The sequence below is a fragment of the Ceratosolen solmsi genome, unplaced genomic scaffold, assembly GCF_000503995.2.
Source record: "Ceratosolen solmsi marchali unplaced genomic scaffold, CerSol_1.0 scaffold35, whole genome shotgun sequence".
NCBI lineage: Eukaryota > Metazoa > Arthropoda > Insecta > Hymenoptera > Agaonidae > Ceratosolen > Ceratosolen solmsi.
The window spans coordinates 1,412,925-1,433,014 of record NW_011948423.1 but is presented as its reverse complement, the minus strand read 5'-3'; the positions used below and the strand labels follow the sequence as shown (position 1 = coordinate 1,433,014).

The 20,090-nt window shown below is 40.8% G+C and overlaps 1 protein-coding gene across 1 annotated transcript in view; it reads right to left on the bottom strand.

The window, feature by feature from the left end:
* Positions 1 to 20,090, bottom strand: part of Myo10A (unconventional myosin 10A) — a 90,815-nt gene that overhangs the window by 60,328 nt on the left and 10,397 nt on the right. Inside the window, exons 2-17 of the mRNA XM_011499457.1 lie at positions 16,537 to 16,647; positions 13,463 to 13,551; positions 13,329 to 13,392; positions 13,138 to 13,247; positions 12,058 to 12,342; positions 11,039 to 11,216; positions 10,524 to 10,802; positions 9,432 to 9,761; positions 8,643 to 8,930; positions 8,393 to 8,550; positions 7,831 to 8,208; positions 6,402 to 6,745; positions 4,622 to 5,090; positions 3,880 to 4,082; positions 2,597 to 2,868; positions 1,248 to 1,439 (exon numbers count right to left, since the gene is read on the bottom strand). Coding sequence (XP_011497759.1) covers positions 1,248 to 1,439; positions 2,597 to 2,868; positions 3,880 to 4,082; positions 4,622 to 5,090; positions 6,402 to 6,745; positions 7,831 to 8,208; positions 8,393 to 8,550; positions 8,643 to 8,930; positions 9,432 to 9,761; positions 10,524 to 10,802; positions 11,039 to 11,216; positions 12,058 to 12,342; positions 13,138 to 13,247; positions 13,329 to 13,392; positions 13,463 to 13,551; positions 16,537 to 16,647 — 3,750 coding nt within the window. The remainder of the gene's footprint in view (positions 1 to 1,247; positions 1,440 to 2,596; positions 2,869 to 3,879; positions 4,083 to 4,621; positions 5,091 to 6,401; positions 6,746 to 7,830; positions 8,209 to 8,392; positions 8,551 to 8,642; positions 8,931 to 9,431; positions 9,762 to 10,523; positions 10,803 to 11,038; positions 11,217 to 12,057; positions 12,343 to 13,137; positions 13,248 to 13,328; positions 13,393 to 13,462; positions 13,552 to 16,536; positions 16,648 to 20,090) is intronic.

Sequence of the window (20,090 nt, the reverse complement as noted above, 5' to 3'; positions counted from 1 at the left end):
CCTGTATACAACCTAACCCATTACACTAATATCCCGCCATACTCCTTCCACCTTCCACCACGCCTCGACCGCGCGCCACTGGCCGTATATGCAACGCCGCGCAAACGTTTTCACTCGCGGCGCGGCCTTTCGTCAGAGATCGTTAATATAACGTCCATCAAACGTAGCCAACTCTTTCCTGGCCATAGAACAGTCGCTTTTCTCTACTTATATGCCATACTTTTTGCCATTTCGCCGGCAGTTTGCGCCAAGCCAGTGCTCACCCGTTACACCTGGGAATAATTTATGATAAATCCACGCGATTCTTTACATTTATATCGTGGCCTTTTACATTTCCCTTTTGTCCGATCCACCATTACAATTACTTTGATTGGCAATTGTTTGAATTAGATTGCGATAGCAAAGCAGCGAGGAGACGTAAAAAGCCGTCGTTAAAATTATTTTAAATATCTATACTTTCGTGACTATTTACTTTAATATGTGCCGACACCTATGCTTTAAGCAACTCCTTCCTTTTATTACTATAATGTGCCATTAACTAATGACCTCCCATTTTGTAATACTAACAATATTAATGAATAGTTATATAAAAAAAAAATAATAATAAAAGAAAAGAAAAATAGATGTAAGAGAAAACATTTTAAATATCATTGAAATCCATCAGGATTGCTCGCACGTTACCCCAAAATCTTACTTTTATTTTTAATTCGACTGTGTAATCTTACAAGTTGCTGTTCAATTATCGCTGCCGGACAATTTAATAAGTTTATGAACGTATAATGTCATGATTTTGTAAATTATTTTGGGCTTAAAGTAGAAAATGATCGTAAATATCGAGCTCAAGAAACCTTACGCACTTATAACTCTCATAACTCTACATTAATTACGCGCCAAAAATTCAGTAAATAAATAAAATAATGACAACTAAAGAGCAAAAGTGAGTATTATAAAAGCAGCAACATTTAACATATAATGAAAAACACAAAAATAATAATTAAGCACCGGAGAGTTACATTAAAAGGAAAGGAAAATAATCACATTAATGTCGAAAACTTGGAAGAAACTCGAATGTAAAGTCCGAGAGCAAAGTCAAGTAATTCCTATGCAAAAATAATGTTTCACTTTGCCGATAAACGGCAGCACGAGGTCTCGAGCGCACGTGAAAAAAGTACTTCGGGCGGGAAAGCTCCAGTGTGTTAGAGGCCAAAGCTAGCGGTGACGGGGGTCCGGCGCCGACCGAGCGCCGCTGGTACTTTGGCGAGTGGTGGCTGGGGCGGCGGCACCACAGGCCTCCTCGGCGACTGTATTTCCGGCTCAACGGGCTTGTCCACCAGGGCCTTAGGCACCGCGACGATCTTCCTCTCGAGCGGCTGAAAGGTCTTGAGCAGCGGGGCCTCCTGCAGCACCTCCTGCTCCAGTTCGCGGATGACCTGCGCGTGCTGAGCCAACGTTTTTACCATCAGTCACGTACTTTCTTTCGCTATTGTCGAGGTGCCGCTCGCCCTCTCTATCCCCCCATTCCCCAACACCCTCTTTTCCTCCCGCAGCCGCTCTCTTCCCCGATAATTAATTTGCCATCTCGCAGACGGCTGCTGTGGCACCGTTCGCGGCTGATGGCGAACGCAGCAGGTCTCGCGCGCTTTTCCCTCGGTCGCGGTTTTTCTTTATCGCTTCGTCTCGTTGCGTTAAACGCACCAGCGAACTAATTACGCGTCCTCGAACCAAGGCGTCATGCGTGACACTTTCATTATTCGTTTTTTCCATTTATTCTTTCTCGCGTTTTTTCTCTATTCGACCGCTGCATCGTGGCCATCTATTCTCGGCTCCCCAAACTTCCAGTCTCCAATTTTCGTTGGCCGGTGAATAATGTCAATCGAGCAATGATTGATGAGCGGACGCGCACGAGCTGAGTGTGTGTCGTATTAGAAAAAATAGAGGCACTTTAGAAAAGTAATTAATAATTTGGCGATTGACGATGGCGATTGAGATCATTTATCGGGGAAATGAACAATCGCGACCCGTTGACCGTCGGACTCGCGAGTATTTACTTACGAGCTTACGTTGGTGAGGGATCGAAGGCAGGTGAGCGAGTGTGTTCGGCAATCGGCCGCGTTAAACAATTTCAGCGACGAAGCGGCAATCAGCGAGGCGCATCGCAAAGCTTACTATCGCCACGGAAACGAGCGTCCTGCAATTTTTCCACTTTTACGTTTAGCCAACGGCCGGATAAGACTTTTTAATCCATCCGCAGGCCGTCGAAGGAAGACGCTTCCCTCGTCCACCGAATGACACATATACCGCCGACTCATATTTGCGTCGCTCGAGAGCTCCGCTCAATGGCTCGACTGCCGCTACAATTCTCACGCTCGTATTATCTTTCTCTCAGCGTTTTCCCATTTCACCGTACGACGCTCGATCTCCACTTTTTTTTTCTCCCTCCCTCCTACCGAGCGCCTGCGTTTCCCCACCGCCTCCAATCCCCCCTATCGTCCGACCCTTGCCCCCCGTCGTCCCATCTCGTGGACGCCCACGAGAAAGGTCGTCGTGGGCAAAGAAACGTGCGATCGCAGTTTTGTCGTGTGGCCGCCTCACTCACCTCTCTCTTTTTGATGGGCGGAAAACTGTTTTTCCGCTGCTCGAGGAACATGTGCTTGGCGGCCGGGAAAGCCGGCGCCAATTCCATTTCGGACACGAGGTCAAGGACGTAGTCCAGGCCGTTGGTCTCGGTGACGATGGCGTCGTTGCCCTCCAGTTGATTCCACAAGGTTATCGTCCAGCCGTTGTTCTCCACCCCGTGATTCTGAATGGCAAGGTTCGCCAGCTCCTCGCACGTCGTCCACGAGTCGACTGCACAGGTTGTCGTCTCGCCTAATTGGGCCGTAAGGTTTACACGTGTTTGTTTTACGGGGGACGAGCGAGTGGGTGACAGCCTCTTTGGTCGATGGATTATGAGTTTCGATTGGGAGTATCGTCGAGCTATTCGATCGTTATTACCAGGATTGCACGAACTTTTGAAATTAATTATCCTAATGATTTGATATTTTTTGTTTGCTTGGTGATATTTTGCATTGTCCTACGCGAATGTCGAAATATCAATCTTTTGTATTTATTAACGACCATACAAATGACTTATTGTTGTGCTGTTTTTATTATGCTTATTATTTGTCTTATTTATTCTTTTCTTTTACTTTTCTTACTATTGTCAAAGTATATAAAAATTTTTTTTTTTTATATTGTATCACACATGCAGTGATTTTGCAATTTAAAAGGACTTTCGTATTCGTTGATAATAAATTATATTGAATTAAAACTTTAGTTTATCATATATAACGATTCTTATTTTAAAACATTAGAGTTTCGAAAGTTATTTAATAAAAATATCAACTAACTTGTATTCGTTGGCATTGAAATAAGATTTTTTAATAGGGTATATTTTTCTAAATTTAGGGACAATGGTAGTTTATACAATAGAAAGCATTAAGTCGATATTGCAACTTTCTCTCCAATAAAAACTTTAAAGCAGCGACAGAAAATGTTATCAATTTTAAAAACATAATGGCCTTATTATTGATACAGGGTGAATAATTGATATTTTATCGCAAAGTATTGCAAAGTTCATTCATGATTTTTATTATATTAGGAAATTTAAAAAAATACAGAGGTATTCGTCAAACAAAGTTATAACTCAAATATCCATTCGACGAAATTTTTTGAGGGAATTTCTTTCACGATTATTATATCTGTGAGACTATACCTTGGCAATGATATACACTTAAAAATTACAAGAGTTTCGTGGGATTATTGATAGCTGCCGATGAAAAGTATTGATATGTTGGACATGCATTAATTAAGTGATGATTCTTAAGTAATTAAACTTACCATCGTAAAAGCCGACAGTCAAAGCCATATTAACTCTGTTTCGATTAGCTCTCCATTCCAAAACAGACGGTGGATAGGTTCTTGGCACTTGTTGAATGGTTGTTTGGTTATTGTAGACTGTTTTAAGTAAAACTCTTTCGCCTTGCAAAAGTTTGCGCTGACAGTAGGCTTTATACCCATCATAGGCATGATCTGACACATACCTTGAAAAATCATTTGATACAAAAAAAAAAAAAAAAAAAGAAATGAAAAAATGAATAATTTAACGAATGCGCCTTAATTAATATAACATATTACAACAAGAAATGATCTTATTGAGTATAGTGTGTATCGGTAACAATACGTGGAATTTTAAATAAAATAGGTGAATCACAACGAATTCATCGAAAATTAATTAATTTTGAATGATCGTGGCTGATAATAATATTGTAAAATTACAATTAGTGGATTGTACCATTACATTTACAGTGCTATATTAAGTTCCTATACATAAAAGTATACTAAGACAAAGTTTGATTTATTGTTTTATAGCAGAACCACGGAGTAGAAACTAAACTGGTTACAGGAAGCCGTTTACTTTCTATATGAAAACAGGTTTAAATGGCTATGGAGGCTCTTTCTTGTATTTGCGAAATCTCGTGTAATTCATCAATTTGCTTTTAACGATTGATGCGATTGCAGAACATAATTTCATCGTTAAATTAATTTCATAACAGCATAATTTAGAAATTTATATACATACTTTAAAATGTATTTGTATAGTGTGCGACTGGGATGAAAAGCGGACAAGCAATTTGATAACAGGAGCCAGCCCCTTTCCTTATTTGCGTCGTTCTCGTTTTTCCACGTCTGATTAGCCAGCTGACAAAGGATTTCGTCGCGTAACTTCTCATTTACAATGCCCTTATTAACTATATAATCGCCGAGAGCCTGTTCCCTTTTGCCGCTGAGATTATTCTCGTTCATGAAGCGCAATATCAGCTTGAAAATCATCAAGGAATCCGTGTAATCCTGATCGCGAGCCTTGGCTAAGAAAGGCGTTTTGATTGGCTCGCGTTTCATGCCAAAGATATGGCTCTTGAAGTAGATGTTGGTGAATTTGGAAAATTGATATTGGTCGATGTCTGGTGGTAATACGTAATTTAGGCTAAATGGGACCACACTTCCGACTACCTTGATCAAGTTCCTCTCGGAATGAGTCGGTTGCCAGTCTGAAAATAATTATCAAGAATTATTACTTTACATTATTTTACATGATATAAGAGAATTTATTATTATAAAACGCACATAAAAGTAAAAATTACTATGTGTTCGAGAAAAATTCCAAGTCTATCGTTTCAAGAAAAATATTGAACTTCGGAAAGCGAAATAAATAAACCTTTGCTTTTAGCTAGCAAGAACGCGGCGAGTCTGTTTACGCGAGAACATTTCGAGAGTGTCAGATATACAAAAACAATCGAGTAGAAAAACATTTCCAAAAATTTATTGTAACTTGAAACCCAGCACGTGTGACATCGGGCAATCTTCGGCACACGTGTGCCCTCAATGTCACGAGACAGCACGCAGACATTGTTGTGTAGTACGTAAAATGTAGCTGCTTGACCAAGACCCCCCGCTCCCCGCCCTTCTCGTCGCAAAGTCCCGAAGAGGGGTGAGACACCTCACAATTAAATGCGCTGCCGCCAAAGACACTCTTTTCGATGTAGTAATTGTCAAAGCCTAATATATTCGGAAGTGAGGCGTGCACGCTCAGTCATGCCGCCCAAAAACGGCCCGCTCTGATTGGAAACAAAAAAAGGGAAGGGATTTCAAATTGACACCAGATTCAGTGAATTATTTAAGAAGGAAAAACACAATATAAAGTAAAATCTCAACGAAAGAAGTCACATCGTAACAGCTGAGTCCGAAGAAAGTCTTAGTCAGTAAATACTCACACTAAAGTCACCAAGAACGAAAAGAAACATCATAACAGCTGAGTCCGAAGAAAGTTTATTTAGTAATCTTCGTTAAAGAAAAGAGCAATTGCTCCCGGTCACACGGTATCTCTAGTAGCCAGTCCGAGCCCAAAGAGATTTTAGCCCACGCGACGCGAGAAGTCTACGTCGCCCCTTCAGCTCCATACCATCTGGGTCCTAATCGCGAATAGAAGCCGCTTGTGCCAGAGCGCATCAAGGGCAAGTACCAAGAATGCGTCAGCATCGTCTACGACTATCATTCCGCCAGGTGACACGGTATCTCCAGTAGCCAGTACGAGCCCAAGGAAATTTTAGCCCGCGCGAGAACCCTGCGATAATTACTCTAAATAGTATGTATTCTAATATTTATCGATAGTAGTGATTTTATAATTAACCATACACTATTTATGCAAAACGAAGCCATCTAATTCTACGCCCCCGTGCAAGTACACATTCCTATATATACATATATATATATATATATATATATATATAAATTTGTCATCTTTGGAAAATAAAATTCAATATACCAATATTTGTAAGATCGCTTAAAGAATTCGCGAATACCGTCTAATTTGCTGTAGATGAAGGCGAGTTCCGCTGGTATTTCCAGGTGATTGACCCCGGCAACGGCCCTCGAGGCCCTTTCCTGCTCCTCTCGCTGCTGCTTAGCCTTGGCGCGTTCCCTGCTCGCCCTCTCGATCTCCGCTCGCTTTGCCATCTCCTCCTTGAGCACCTTGAACCTCTCGCGTTGCTTCTGGCCTCGATAGAGTTTTTGGGCTATTATGGTGGCACGCCTCAGGCTCCGGAACTTCTTTCTCTCACGATATCCACGGTATACCGCCTGCAGGAGTACCGTGCTACGAGATATGTTGAGGAAGCGTCGCCTTGCGAGAAAGCCCCTTGTATACCTGGTGGTTAAGACAATGGCGATGTTATGACAAAAGTAAGACGCGTCGTTACTTTGTAAACGGCCAACGATTTCAGTCTACGTCAGAGCCGTATATTCGTTGGCTGATAATATTAGAAAGGCATGCTTTGTCGTAACGACGATTCATAATTATCCGTTACGCATTTAAGTGTGCAATTGATAATGTCGGGGTACCGGTGCTTTTTATTCGTTTTGAAATATCGCGATCACTTTCTTGTACCTTCGACATTACTAGTTTGGTATAGTTAGTTACGTATAGGGTGTATACGTATAGGATAATTATTCAAGTGTATGACCATTGATAGACCGAGTACTCTAGCTCGATGATACACTCGAGGCTTTTATCTATTTGAAAAAAAATTAAAAAGAAAAACGGAAAATACCGAGCTATTTATTCCCTTTATGTTATTTCAAAATAAGAACTGATCGTATACTTTTTATTTTCTTAATGATTATTGTCGGTTGCCAAATAATTGGCTCGTACAAATGTACAAAAATCAATTAAAATTAGCAAGTAAATCGAAAATAGTATTTGAGTGCGCCACGGTCGTATTTGTGGACTAGTACCTATAGTCTGTAATACGTGTAATTGTGTTATTAGAGAGGGAACGGAGCAATTTACGTAATAATAAAACTTTACAAAATATCGAGAAGGGGATTCTATCTTATAGTGCAGAGTAACATAAATAGTCGCGTCAAGTTCAACAATCATCCTCAAATGTAAATTAGGCTCGAATCGTTGGAAAAGGATTTTTCGAAGTTTGCTCAGGGCAAATTTATCCTAACGATTGTACTAAATTTGGAATCCAATAGAATGACAATTTTCATAAACGCACTTTCAATCCTCTTTCCCCGCTCGACTATTTACTTCGCATTGCCAAAACAAGAAGTTTTGAATATAAAGAATAGCGATCGCCAAGATAATGTCGATAAATCAAGCTCGATAATGCTCGTTTAAAGAAAATACCCGATTGAACGGGTAGGACGAGAGGACAAACGCAAAAGTTTACGCAATACCTCGAGCCCACATTGTCTTTCTGAATCATTCAGATTAAAGAAAATCACCTCTGCACGGTAATTGCAGCGCGCTCCAATATCAAGGCTCTGTTGTACTCCAGGGTTCGTTCCAGGGATTCGCGCAGGAATACCCTCGAGAGACCGAGCTGGTATTGCATCTGGGCCTCCATGGGCGCGGCCTTCTCCAGTATTATACGGCAAAGCTCCTTGTTTGGGGCGCCACGAGGTAAGCTCGTGGACACGAGATAGCGGTAGCGGTCGACGAAGTGTGCAAAAGGCAGGCGTACTGGGTAGCCAGTCTTCCGGATGCGGATGGTCTCGAGCATGCCGGTGTAGCGCAGCTGCTCTAGGACGCAAGGCATGTCGAACTTCATCGGGGCCTTCTCCGAGTTGGGCTTGATGCACCGCACGAACCAGGGATTACACCTATCGCAAGTAGCATGTGCGAGGGTAAAGTAATGCTCGAGGCCAAGTGGAAGAAGATATTATTAGATCGGGGAGGATTAGGCATGAAGGCTCGACTCTTAAAAATGGCATTGGAATTTTTATCATCTTAAGGATCGTTGCCATTGTCATTTGGTGTTGTATGTTGATATGGGGAATAACTTACTGGGACATGGATTCTAGGAGTTGCTGCAAGCTGTCGTGGAAGCGAGCCGAAACCGTCGGCGTTCTTGGCTTCATCGTGACGAATCTGCCATTCGGCTTATTGATTGTTTTATTGGCTTCGTGTGCGTTTCTCACGTGCTGGAACATTTTGCTCACCATCTAAAGCACGGAAATAAATAAGTTAATGAACATCGGTCGGCCGCATATCGATTTAATAATAGCTCGTATTGGTTAAAAAAAAAAAATCATACGTTAATTTTACTGCTGATTAAAAGCTCGACGACATCGGGTCTCAAAGTGTCTCGATTCTTGTCCAAAAATCCATCTACATTGTACCAAACTTGGCCGGCATAGTGCCTGATGGCAAACTCGGCCGAATTCATTCGCGGCCTTGAATACAATTCGCTCAGTGCATGATTATAATGGCATTTTTCAAGGAATGAGAGATCCGTGGCTTTTGGAAAGTTACTTTCATCATCCAGAAGGTGCAGAATTCCTACTGGTTTCTTGGCGATCAGGTGAATTATTGGCAAATTATCCTGTAAAGCGAACATGAGTTTCAATTAATGGCGCTTAAAGGCAGAGTTAAAATTGAACAAATAAAGTATAGAAGTATCATTCGTGGATATGAAAGGACATTTGAAAGCTCTTATTCATAATCATTACGATTGATAAACTAAATTATTTCTGTGTAATTGGATGAGCTATTTTTTCTTTGCTTACTACGATTGTCAAATAGACGAATAGCGAAGAGTGACTGTTATATACCGAACAATGAGAGCTAAAACTGCATTTCGCAAACTCATCGCTCACTCCTTGCGAAAGTGAGAAGAGATTTTATTGAATTGAAAAATGACGTCAAATGAAATTACAATTATAGCGACGAAATGTTAAGATCGTAATAGAGGCAGCGCGAACGCATATAACGTCGAGATGAATTAGGTAATAAAAAAGGAGGCTGTAACGAAAGTGCAATCAAATCTCGAATTGGAATCGGACTTGAGCCGCCCATCTATCGGAATTATGACGCAATGACTCACGGTATAATTTATCGTGGTCCAGTCGATTTTCTCCTTGGCGTACTCCTGTTGCTCCAACTTGAATATATGCTTGTTGAAGTAAAAGTGCAGATTCTCGTTGGCGTAATTAATACAAAGCTGCTCGAAGCTATTCTCCGTGAAGTTCTCGAAGCCGAATATGTCGAGGATGGATATGGCGGCGGTTTGCTTCGTTCCCTTGTAGACGATGTGATTAACTCGTGCGACCAACCAAGAGAACAGCGAGCTATAGAGCGCCTTGGCGAATGCGTCACGGGCGTCTAGCGCTTGATCGATATTCAAAGCCGTTAACACTCGCTCGTTTCGCGCTTCCTGCAACGGAGAAAGAATAATGGCTTAGAGCGCGTAGGTCTGCGCGATATCTCGCTGGTAATGTGCCGTGAGGTTATGCGAGACCACGTATTTACGGAGTCTTAACCGTTCATAAAACTTCGTTGAATAAACACAAGATGAAACAAGTTTCGAGTGGGGAGTGTTTGCGTACACTCGGTTATTTGCGCTCTGGAGAAATTTTTTTTACCACTCGTGCATGATGAATGGCGGGATATGACCTGCCGCCTCACGAAATGTTAATTTTATCGCAATGACGAAAATGGAATGAAAGAACTACAATTTTTCAACTTTACCGTAGAATTCTCTTACTTACTTTGTATTTAATTTTTGTTTTTGTTTTTTCCCCCAAATGCCCAAGTGTTAATATTGGAATAGAGAAAGAATTAGGATATCGTGAAACGACGTTTGTTTTGTCAAATAATTTCACTGTTGTTATGGATAGGCATACGAAAGTAATAATATTATTGCCTGTATCAATAACGCGAAAATTCAATCTATTTAAATAGATTACCGTTGAGTTTCTTTCTTAAATTCTGTATTTTATTGGACTGTAAAGTTTGATCGACTTATTTCGGATAATTCCTAATGTCATTAAAGCGTAATTTGCAAAGATCGTATGCGAAAAGTGAGCGTAATCTTAGGTGACTTAAATAATGTAAAATTGTTTATGTTTGGAAATTCATTAATCATCGTTAATAATTTTGCAAAATTATCCGCTGCTCGTCCGCATCCTACATTTACCGTAGTTTTTGTTGTTAGAGCCCGTATGATTCCATCCGAGTTAATTTGCAAAAGATGGGCTGCCCATCGTATTTCTGCGTCGGAGCCGACTTCCACGCCCTCCTGTCCGTGTCTCATTTGTTTACGATGAAAGTAAACGTTTCCCAGATGCAGCACACTGCTTAAAATCTTAAATATTGTGTCTTGTTCTTCGGATGTAAAACCCAAGACTTGCATCGCCGAAAGTAGCGCTTTAAAGTCTTGGGTATCGTTTTTCCCATCAATATCGCAGTTTCCACCCTAGAATAATTTGTTTGAAATGTTGTATTATGTTGCACACGTGCGTCTGCTTTCTTATACTTTGAAATGGTAAATCTAACTTAAAAATCATTCCAATTCAACAACAAATTAATCGTTAATAGTTAATGTTTAACGAGTCGTTACTTTTTCTTCTTTTTTTTCCTTATCAATGAAATTTTTAAATAGTATTAAAAGATTTCTGACTTTTCTTTACTCACGAATAAATATTGGCCTACCTGATTTAAGTAGAAGTATTTATCAGGAGTTAGAAGCCCATATTTGTCTCGCAATTGCTGATCTAATCCCGCTAAAAGCTCATAAAAGACATGATAATTCCGTTCGTCCGTAGCTTGGGTCACAATCCTGCTTTTCTCCAAAAGATATTGCGTCACTCTCCCTCCGACAATTACACCACTGTAAGAGTATCAAATATTATTGTAATATTACGATGAGTTTTAATGAAAATTTGTTTGTGAAAAAAAAGCGTTGTTTATATAGTAAATATTATTCTTATATTATACAGGGCAATTGGTATTATAATATTTTATAATAGGCTGTAAATATTATCAATTAGATTTCAATATTTTTTCTCTTCCATTATTCAGACTGAATAATATATATAGTGTAAGTCTGCCGAAATGGTTAACAATAATGTATTGTAATATCGTTTTAGGATATACTTTATCGTTGTTGTTGCTACTCAGCTTGGCATTCGACATAATAGCTGGGAAAATTAGGAATCGATGCTTAAAAACGATTTGAATGAAATGCGATAAACCTGCATACAGTCATTGATAGGACTATCTATGAATGTTTGAAATTCCGATATTGTTAGTCGTAACTTTAAAACTCTGTGCGACTAGAAAGTTATATTGAAATGTACGATTAATAGAAGATTACTGATTATTCGATTATTGTTTATACACACTGACACTGACGTCCCATGAATTTCAAATGAATCCAAGGCATTCATATTATTAGTAAGAATTTAACTTCCTTACCTTACATTCACACAATTTTAATGCTAATAAAAAGTTTATTCCACTAATTTATTTCTTTTTTATTTATTTTTTATCAAACATTTCCTTCAAATACGTTTATTTATTATTAAAATAAAATAAAATAAAATAACAAACACTTTGGCTAGATGACCTGTTTCTTAGAGCCGTTAAAGCAAACGACGATACATATCGGGAGGATGATTATGATATGATTGATCCCGACATAAATCATCAAAGCGCATGATTCAACTTACTCTCGGAAGAAGACCTCGAGGTATTTGCCGAATCGGCTGCTGTTGTCGTTCCTCGGCGTCTTGGCGTTGCCGAAGCTCTCCAAAAGCGGCGCGGCCTCGAGGATCTGCTCCGTGACGAGGTTACTGGGTGCTCGGTTGACGGCTGCCAGGTACTGCATCACGAGCTTCGTCGACTCGGTTTTGCCGGAACCGGACTCGCCGGAAATCACAACCACCTGATTAGCGCTGGCATTGTTCGCTGCGCTCACTTGGCTGTATGCCGACGAACCCACGGCGAATAAGTGCCTGGGAGCGAAATGAACAATATGCACTTCACGTATTGTAGAGCGATGGCATTTTTATAGCCTTACTTATAAAGTTATTAAATTAGTTGATTTTACAACCTTATAACCGCGCGGTCATGATGATTTACGGCCCCGTGCATTTAACGTCGCTAAACAATTCATAACTGGCTATGTTTTATCTGTGGAACTCTCGTTTGACAAGGTATATTTAGACATAGTTCTCGGATACTTCTTAATTCGACGATTTGTAACAACGTTGTTAGCTTATAACGTTTTCTCTCTCGTATTTTTTTTATGTTTGAAAGCAAAATTCATTAGCATGTACAATAATAATAAAAATAATAATAATGTAAATAAAAAAAAAAAAAAAAAAAAAAAAAAACATAAAACGTCTCCTAAAAGAGTAGGCTATTTTAATAAATAAATGATACGCAAGCAATGAATTAAAGGTTAAAAATATGTATTATGTATTTTGTGTTGTCATTATTTGCAGCATAATTAACGAAATTCGACAATCTTCCACGATAATTCGTGCAATTAATAATGCGACGAAGCGAAACTTCAGCGTACATCAAAGAGCGAAGGTTTTTTTATGTCTACGATACATTAGATTCCCTTATGACGATATTTGCCTATATGAAAGCGAGCTGCTCTATCGAGGTTTATATGCATTTACTCGTTGTATAAAGTGCCCCCAGGGAGAGTAATGAAACTTTTGTCCATAGAGCAGCTGTACAATTAGAAGCGGGAAATGTGAAAATGAAAGTTTCTTACTGCATAAATAATTTTCACTTACGGTGGTAAAGTCCCCAGTATTCTTCCTTCATAAAGCTTGACTTGGTCTAGGCCGTAAATATCAAACATTTTGTATGGATTGACGGCGACTAGGATACTCCCGGTATACGTCTGCATAATGTTAAAAGAAGAACGAAAGTTATAGGAGAATAAGAAAAATCTATTTAAATGAATAATTTTAACGATCCTTACGTAAATAAGTTCTTTGTCATAGCGTATCTTGAGATTCCAGAGAAGAGAAGCCTCGTTTAAGTCACTGCAAGAAAAAGCGTGTCATTATTCACGTACAAAGTTAAGTCATAATGATCGTCAATGTAGTCGTTTACCTAAGTTGAATCATGTCTTCAACGCCATTTTGACCTAAGTCTTGTCTAGGCTTAACCCCAGTGAGATTCGTGAGCGTAAATATTTGTGGCTGTAAAAGCAACGTTTTTTATTTAAAGTTCGGTATTGACGACGAGGCGTTTTATCAATACAACACCTCTTCAATAACATTAAATACTCTTCCTATTAATATTTAGGTTTGATCAAATGATTAATAACGTGAGCGAGGATATTAAAATTTCTACGGCCTATTAAGTATTACAGTATATTAACAAATAAAGTTCATTGTTATTCGTGAGACTACTAGTAGTTAGTAATATTTCATACTAAGATTCTTCCTTATAAGTCTCGAAGATGAAATTGTGAATATGTTTGTTCTTTTATATATCAATGTATAATAATTAACGTATTGTAAAGTTGCAAGCGCAAAGAGTAAGGTCATTTAGATTATTGGAAACGTTCAGCAAAGAGAAGAAAATTCAAGATAATATTATAATATTTAATACATCGGTAGTTCTCTTATGGATGCACGTATCTATATAATAAAAAAACTAATAACAATTAATTACAGAAAATCGATATCAACAACACTCGTTTGACATTCGAATTTATATCTCGGTATTTCCAAATCGGTAGACAAAAGAATAATTCCTTGGCAGGAATAAGCAGGAATAAAGCGCCCCCAAACTTCGCGTAAACTTGTTTTCGATTAAAAATTAATTCGACGTCTATGCTGATCGCTGTATTATCTTTCAATGTTTTTCTACCAAACTTGTGGGCATAAATTTCAATGAAGATAGGAAAAGCCTGTGAATTTCAATGGTTTTTATACGCACGATAAAAGGAAATAAAATGCTATTATTGTTCGTGTTTAATGTCGATTGGCTCGCGAAATAAGACGTTTTAGCGATAAATTAAAAAATGTTCCTTGCTCTGATAACTAACACCATACAAGATTACCAAAGAAGCGAGTATTTAGATACGCGTTAAAAGCCTTATTTATTATAATATAATTTGCGATAAAATTAAAAATGATAATATCGCATGTATTCGCAGAACTTTAACGAGCATTTAATGCTTTAGCTGAGAAATAAATAACCGCAATGCTTTCATCAAATATCGTCGAAGCACAGTTTTTTAATCACTTTCACGAACCCGTTGCATAACTCACTGCGAGCGTTCCTTCTCCATGACAATAAAAAAATCATCGTCATTCACAAAACGCACGAGCACTATTACGCATTCAATTGTCAGTAAACACACTCGGCTATTCATTAAACCTCCTCGGATTTCGCCCGAATCATTGTACCGGCGCTCCACGAGTACAACTTGTACGTACGCGCAAAGCCGATGAACTTGCCACTTTCGTACAACCCTTTCGCCGCCAAGCGCTCGCACGCGCGCACACGCACGCGGCTCATTATATCCTTAGCTGCGCATATCACGCCCGAGTTGCGCGACGCTTTCGCGGAAACATTGTCCAGCTCGGCAAGTTATCCGAATTATTCGGCGAGTCTTAGCCACGCGACTTTCTACGAGCGCGTGCGCCCCGATTTTCTGTATACAGGCAGTAGTGGCAGTAGTGGTGAGTGCGTCGAGACGAAATTTTCGATGAGCCCGCGTGCCATTCCGTTGTAATTGTTTACAGTTAGTTTCCCATTTGCAGGTATGTGTAATCTTTTGAAAATTGGAAAATCACTTAAGGCTAATTCACGGTACTAATTGTAGATGCACTGGCTCGAGCGCCGTTCTCTTTTCTTTCTTTTTTACACTTTTTTGAATAATATTGCGAGTTGACAGTTTTGTTTAGGTTGTTTAATGGACCAAACAGTTGATATTGTTTTAAAGACTTCAAGTCCCCTCTCCCAAATACTCCGTAGTAATGCTCATTGCGATCATTTCCTAATGGGAATTTATACGGCTACAAATAAAAACAAAAAACCAAAAAAAAGTCTTTATTTATTACTTCAAGCAAACAAGATTTTTAGGAATTTAAAATTATAAATACCTTCTTTATTACAATCTATGAAAGTAAGAATGTTTTAAAAATAGCCAATATAGGCTGTTTTATGAAATCTAGTTATTGGGATAATTTATCAAACTTCTTTACTAATATATTTAATTAATTCATCTAAAAAATTTTATTTTTTCTATTTTTCTCGATGTACTGTTAGTTTATATTAAACTACAGAGAGTAAAGTGATCAAATTAATTAATTGAGAGCGCTATTTAAAAACAATAAATAACCACACGTACTGGTATTTTTTTTTCTTTTAAATTATCTCTGAATATTGTTGAAATATTCATTCGTTTCCGACTACATTATATTTAACTTATTCTTCTTATCTTTATTGTTGTTAGAAATGTTAGAAAAATGTTATTGATTATCGGGGAAATATTAGCGTTGTTAATCCGGAAGATATATTGCAATAATTATTAAATACGGAAAATGAGTCAATTACATTCGATTGCAATCTTTGTATTTCGGTATATTTATAACATAATAGTACCTTGCATTTCTATATAAAATAAAATAAAAACAAAGATTGAGGAAAATGTTGCTTATAAAAAAAATAGGCTAAGAAAAGTGAAGATGTAAATAAATGGCCACTATTCTTAACTGGCAATGCTTTTAACGTGATTTTAATACATTCACCAGGACACTAATATATTTAACATATTAAGATTATTGTAAAAATTTCTAAAAGTATGCTAGTTGACTAAAACAAAGTTAAGACAACAATGGCAATATTGCTTTTGGCGATAGGATTTCGAGAAAAACCGGTTATAATCAATTATTATAGAGTAATTAAAAACTATTTGTTTGCTTTAACGAGTAATAGATTTGGTATCTTGGAAAATCCTGTCACAAGGCCATTGTTAAAGTTCAACATTGTTAAAAGAAAAATTTATACTCGTGCTGCAATAAACACAACTATAAACGTCAGAGTGTCGATAATAAACTTACTCGGCTATGACCAGATATTTTGTGCACGAGACTTGCCTCGAAGTTCACAAGACCGGTTCGCCTCTGAAGAGAAAATCATTAGAAAATTAATCATAAAATATACATCACCTTTCCGGCAATGAGGGCCTGGACCGACAGGACGTTGGCTGCTCTGTGATACTCGAGGACCTCTCCGGGAAGAACATGGCCGACACCTGGGTCGAACCAAACGAGCTCGCCCTGCAAAAATATTCGGATGTGCTGTATAAATTGGTCATAAATTCTCGTTTATCCTGAACATTATTCCCAATCGCGGAAACGCTAAGTCTGCTTGTTGCAATTGAATTATTTAGTAGATAATTGCTTGTGCAATGGCCAGTAAAAACACGAATCTGACGATTAATTGCAATAAATATATATATATATATATTTTTTTTTTTTTTTTTTATTTAGAATAGGCACAGACAGGCCAAGGAAACGTTATAATTCATCGGACACTGCGAATTAGTTAATTTTCCCAGACTCACCAACATCGAATCAAACTAAAAGTGTCGATTCGGCTAGGCTGTTGGCAATGATTAGTGATTAAATTTCGGTGATTACATTAAACGAAAGGGAGGAGGAAGTGTAACAGTGGCAGATTATGAAACAAATTTAGTCTTACGAGCTGTTCGTACTCGCTCGTAGTCTGCATTATCGGAATGCAACTCTTACAATTAATTTTATTTAATTTCATTCGATAATTCAATCAAATGTCCAATCGCGTCTCTTAACGCTTAGAAACGAGTCCTGTCTCGAAAGAATGCACACAGCTGATTTATGTCCGAGAACGGTACACAATGCTCAAAGAAGTTTTTTTTAATGTACTTATTTGTCACATACCGATCGTAAAAACTTCAAACTTATTTAAATCGTGAATCATACGGGCAGGAATTCAACTCCCGGGAATCAAATGGTATTTGGTGAACGTCCGCTATTTCTAGCTATTAATTTTGCCACTTAACGAGCGAGAGACTATTGGCCGAGTGTGGCGAGGTGTTACCTCGACGAGCGCTTACGACAAAACTTCGCCAATTACTTATTACGAGCTGTACGTTTTATTTCTCTACACTCCCTCCCCGACCGTAAAAAGCTAGCTCTACTAATACCTTGCACGTCTTAAGAGTAAAAATCGCCCAGCGGTTTACTACTAATTACAAAGAATAAAAAAAAGTGACTTAAAATGCATAGGAACGGGACGCTATTAATCTCACAAAGGCAGAGTTGCTCGTACGCTCATTCGTGTATCGCCAGTCTGACTTATCGAACAACTGTGAGCGAACGAGGAGAGGAGAAAAAGAAAACAATAGGAAGAGGTCTACGATCCCCTGCTCGCACCGTTCTTGGCTGGCTCGCCTTGTACGGATGCGTTACGTCATCGCCCTCTGTCATCCTCGACGGCGAACTCCCCGACGTGGAATGCTGCGTTTTCCTCCTGCCGGTGCACAGTCCAAAGATCGAATAGGGCATTCCCGTAGCGGAGACGTGACTAGAGACGGAGAGTTTCCTCGGAGCATCGATGACGCCGCCGCTCGTCAGTCTCGCTCCTACCGCCAGCCTATCGATTCTCAAAGGAATGCAGGAGGCCTTGCGCGGCTTCCTCGCGTACGAGGGCAGACTCTTGGAGGAGCCCTTGCCCAGTGCCTCTTCCTCCTGGCTCCCGGGAGCCAGCCCTTTCGCGCTCTCGCCCGGAGGCTTGTACCACTCGGTGTTCCGGCGCCTCGCGCGTTCTCGATCATGCGCCGTACCCGGCAGTGTGTTAGTACGCAGCGTCCCGTACTTGTTGCCGCTGTCCTTGGCTCTTGGTTGCCGGCCCAGTGACTTTATCACCCGGGCCTCCTCGGCGTTGCCGATTATTCGGCGCCGCGACATGGTACGCTGCGGTAGGTTCGGCATCGAAGCGCCGCTGTTTCGCCGGCTGTCCAGCATCCCATAGTTGGGCGGGTCGATCATTGGATCGCGGATACTTCGGTACGTCTTCCGGAGTCCGTTAATATTGGTTTCGCCCAAACGATTCGCGTCTTTGCAATTGAGAGTTGTGCTGGAGAGGCTCGGCACGGAGATCTTGCGTCTACGTATTTTGCCGTAGATGGGTGCCTCCTGCCTATTGACGGTGCAGTCCTTGCTCGTGACCCTGATATTGGCATTGTCGTACACCTGTAGCAGCAGCTGCTGCTGCTGCTGCTCCTCCTTCTCGTCCTTCCGATAGATTCGTGAGGTCGCGATCTTTGGCAGGGTCGACGGCCTCGGTACCTGCAGCGACGCGGCCCCTACGGACCCCTTACTCCTCCACTTGTCGGAGGGTCGAGTTCTAGCTTTGCTCGTAGCCGCGGTCGGTGCGCGCTTGACGAAACAACCGGTGTGCTTCGACTCGACCGTCTCCTTGCCGCTATCGCGTTCGATGGCAGCGCAAAGGGAGACGCATGATTTTCGTCTCTCCTCCTCCAGATTGGCGCTCGAGGTGCGCCGAATGATCTCCTGCCGTGAGATGCGTGCCAGCGGCACGAGCGTCATCGAGCCCGTGTCCCGGTCCTTGGCGCTCGATCTCCGGCAGACGGACGGCAAGGTCGTGGGCCTCTGGGAGTCAGAGAAGGGCTCCTCGTCGCGAGCGGTCTGCTTCTGCAGGAGGGATGACCTGCTCCATCGCTTTCTCAGAGACTGACCGAGCCTGGTGAGCGGGTCGCTTTGCGTCTCGGTTTTCGAACTGGTGCGCCGAATTATGTCCTTGCGCGAGACCATGGCGAAAGGTTCGCGTATGAGGGTGTGAAAGGACTCGGACTTTAAGCGACCCTTGGTCTTGGTCTCGCTCCTCGTATTGGCGGTTTTATCGATATCGGCGCGCATACTGGCCGCTCTCGTGCTTATCGCCGAAGATCGAGATTCCGGTGGCTGGTGATGTCGCGGGCCACGTCCGATGGGCTGCGAGATGCTTAACGGTGCCTTCGCGCTGTTTTCCGGTTTCGACCTGCGCGTAGCTTTCCCCGGGCCATCGCCACTTTCCTGCGGATTCATTTTGTACGTGGTGGAGGACCGAGCGTGGAAGGCGACTCGCAGCCTCAGCGCCCAAGAGGAGACGAAGAGCCGGGGAGCCGCCGGATCTCTATGGTTTTTGCCCTCGCGTGAATTACGGAAACAAGTTTGCTGTATCTCATTCTAGTGGGACTCGGGCCGATTTATCGCCGCCTCGGAGTAAGAGATTCTGTACATACTTTCGAGGCCATTAAGTTGCTCCTCTTTTTTTCGTATCTTCGCTTTAACGAGAACTTTTTGTCGGCCCCGAGTCGAGAGAGACGCTAAGCCCGCTTATTTGCATGAATTTGGTATACGAAATCGGATAGTTTTGCCATTATTTATAATGCTCGTTATGCGCGCACGATCAATGTGCGTGTGCATACGTGCGACTGCGCGCGAGTTGCGCGCCACTCCCAAGTGCAACGAGACAACGTTGGTGGCGTTCCTTTCACATGGCGACATGATGATGCTGATATTATTTATCGTAGATGAGGCATGCGCTAATCCCTTAATTTACGATGCACTTACGACGATACAGTTTATCTTGTCGGAGCGCCAAAAAGACAAAGGTAAATCCATTTTTATGAGCGAAGCAGCAACGAATTAGACTTTGTGCTCTCTCTCATCGGCAT